Source organism: Halyomorpha halys, unplaced genomic scaffold (assembly GCF_000696795.3).
Source record: "Halyomorpha halys isolate HHAL.00 unplaced genomic scaffold, Hhal_1.1 Scaffold128.1, whole genome shotgun sequence".
Lineage (NCBI taxonomy): Eukaryota > Metazoa > Arthropoda > Insecta > Hemiptera > Pentatomidae > Halyomorpha > Halyomorpha halys.
Window position 1 is genome coordinate 1,458,733 of NW_027110898.1, and position 1,890 is coordinate 1,460,622.

General features: G+C 26.1%; 1 protein-coding gene across 1 annotated transcript in view; it reads right to left on the reverse strand.

The window, feature by feature from the left end:
- Positions 1-1,890, reverse strand: part of LOC106678186 (uncharacterized) — a gene marked incomplete in the record, with an annotated part of 88,055 nt that overhangs the window by 2,526 nt on the left and 83,639 nt on the right. Inside the window, 1 exon segment of the mRNA XM_067048978.1 lies at positions 1,224-1,343. Coding sequence (XP_066905079.1) covers positions 1,224-1,343 — 120 coding nt within the window.

Consider the following 1,890-nt stretch of genomic DNA (forward strand, 5'->3'; position numbering starts at 1 on the left):
ACAAATAACTTTTAACAAACTAATTATTTTTTATATTATTTATTCTCTTACAATCACTTGAAAGATTAATTGAAACCTGGTGTATTTGGTGATGGCATAATGTTATAAAACCGTAAAGATAAAATTATTCATTTGCAATAATTAAAACTGAAACTATTTAAAATCAAATAAAAATATAAACATTTCACTTCTATGTTACATATTTTCCAGATATGTACCATATAGTAGTAACATTCCAAATAATAGGTTAATATGGACTTTTCCCCTTTATTTGATATAATCAAGTATGTTTTTAATAACCTCAGAATAAATATTAATTATACAAGGTATTCTAAAATCATTTTATTTAGCATTTACTTTTTGTTTTACAGTCAGTAAAAATTTACCTAATCATTGTTATAAATATCTGAATGTACGGGCTAACCTAAATTTCATATTTTTATATATAAATAAACAATCTGTATTGGATATAATGTTTGTGCTTTCTTTTCAGTGCAGTTGGCTAGTTCAAAACTAATTATGAAAACCACTTCTTTGGACTTTTTTTTTTGTCTACTTATTTCTTGCTTGATTTGAAGCTTACATAGCAACAGGAAAAATTTAATTCCTGATTATTTATGTAGTAGTTATTATATTTTAATGTAATAGTTTTGCTGTATTTGTGAAAAAATCAACAATGTTTTAAAATCAGTGAAGTATACAGATCTAGTTGAACATTTAGAGTTGAAAATTTATTGTCTTTTATTTATGCTAAAATAGTAAATAATACTTATTGAGAACAATTAAAAAATATATATATATATATGAGTTAAATGTGCAGATCAACCCCCTTAAATAGAAAAATAATTCAGAGAGACATTTTAAATTAAATTAATTTCTTAATCAATGGCTAAGCTAGTATGCACTTATTTAAATTATACTAGTTCGTTAGTATTTATTTTAAGTATATTTGTTTTTAAAAATTTAATCAGTTGTTCAACAGTGATGTAATAAAGAAATATTATTGCTGTTTTGGCCACTTATTATTATTTTTTTTTTAAATTTTTAATGTGAAGGCCATCTAAGGCACATATATCATATTTAATTTTGATAACACAGTTTTATTTATTTCATAACTGGGCATCACCAGTAAACATATATTTTGTATGTTTCATTAGGTTATAATTTTAATGGCACTTAAGGAACACTCCTTGGTTCCACCCTAAGAAGACAATTCTACTGACGGCTAGTGCTATCCTGAATTCACTGTTGAAGAGACGGACTAGACTCCTGTAGTTCCTACCCAGGATATCATTCACTTGAGAGATAGTCAGCCGTGTTGCACCGCTGGAACTAGTTGAATTCTGAAACAAATTAATCAATAAATAAAGGGTAGTGCTAAGAAGAAAAACAGTTCAATCAAGACTATCCAATTATAATAAGTATGACTTCAGTATAAATAACTCAACTGAAAACTTATAAAAAATATTTATTATTATTTTTGTTTTTCACCAATAAAGGAACGATATATTTTAAAAAGTAATAACTAACAAATTTAAGATTTTTAATCAGCAGTAGATAGTTTGTGGAAAGGAATAAAAAAAAAATAATTTATTGCTACAAATGTTGTATAAAGTTTCTCCCTATTGCCTTGAACTCTCACAGGATTAATCTGCAATAGTACATCCGCATATGTGATATCAATTATGAAGTGTTTCCCTAATTAATTCGCAAATTTAGCTGAAATAGATAGATAAAATACTCAATCAGTGAGTCAAAATTTTTATTGTTGAAATGATGTTTAACAACAACGAGCTTGTTGCTGGATGAAGAGCTGGTACCAGGGGTAACTCCTAAACTAAGTATACCATAACATACCTCACCATTTAATGGATATATATATATATATAT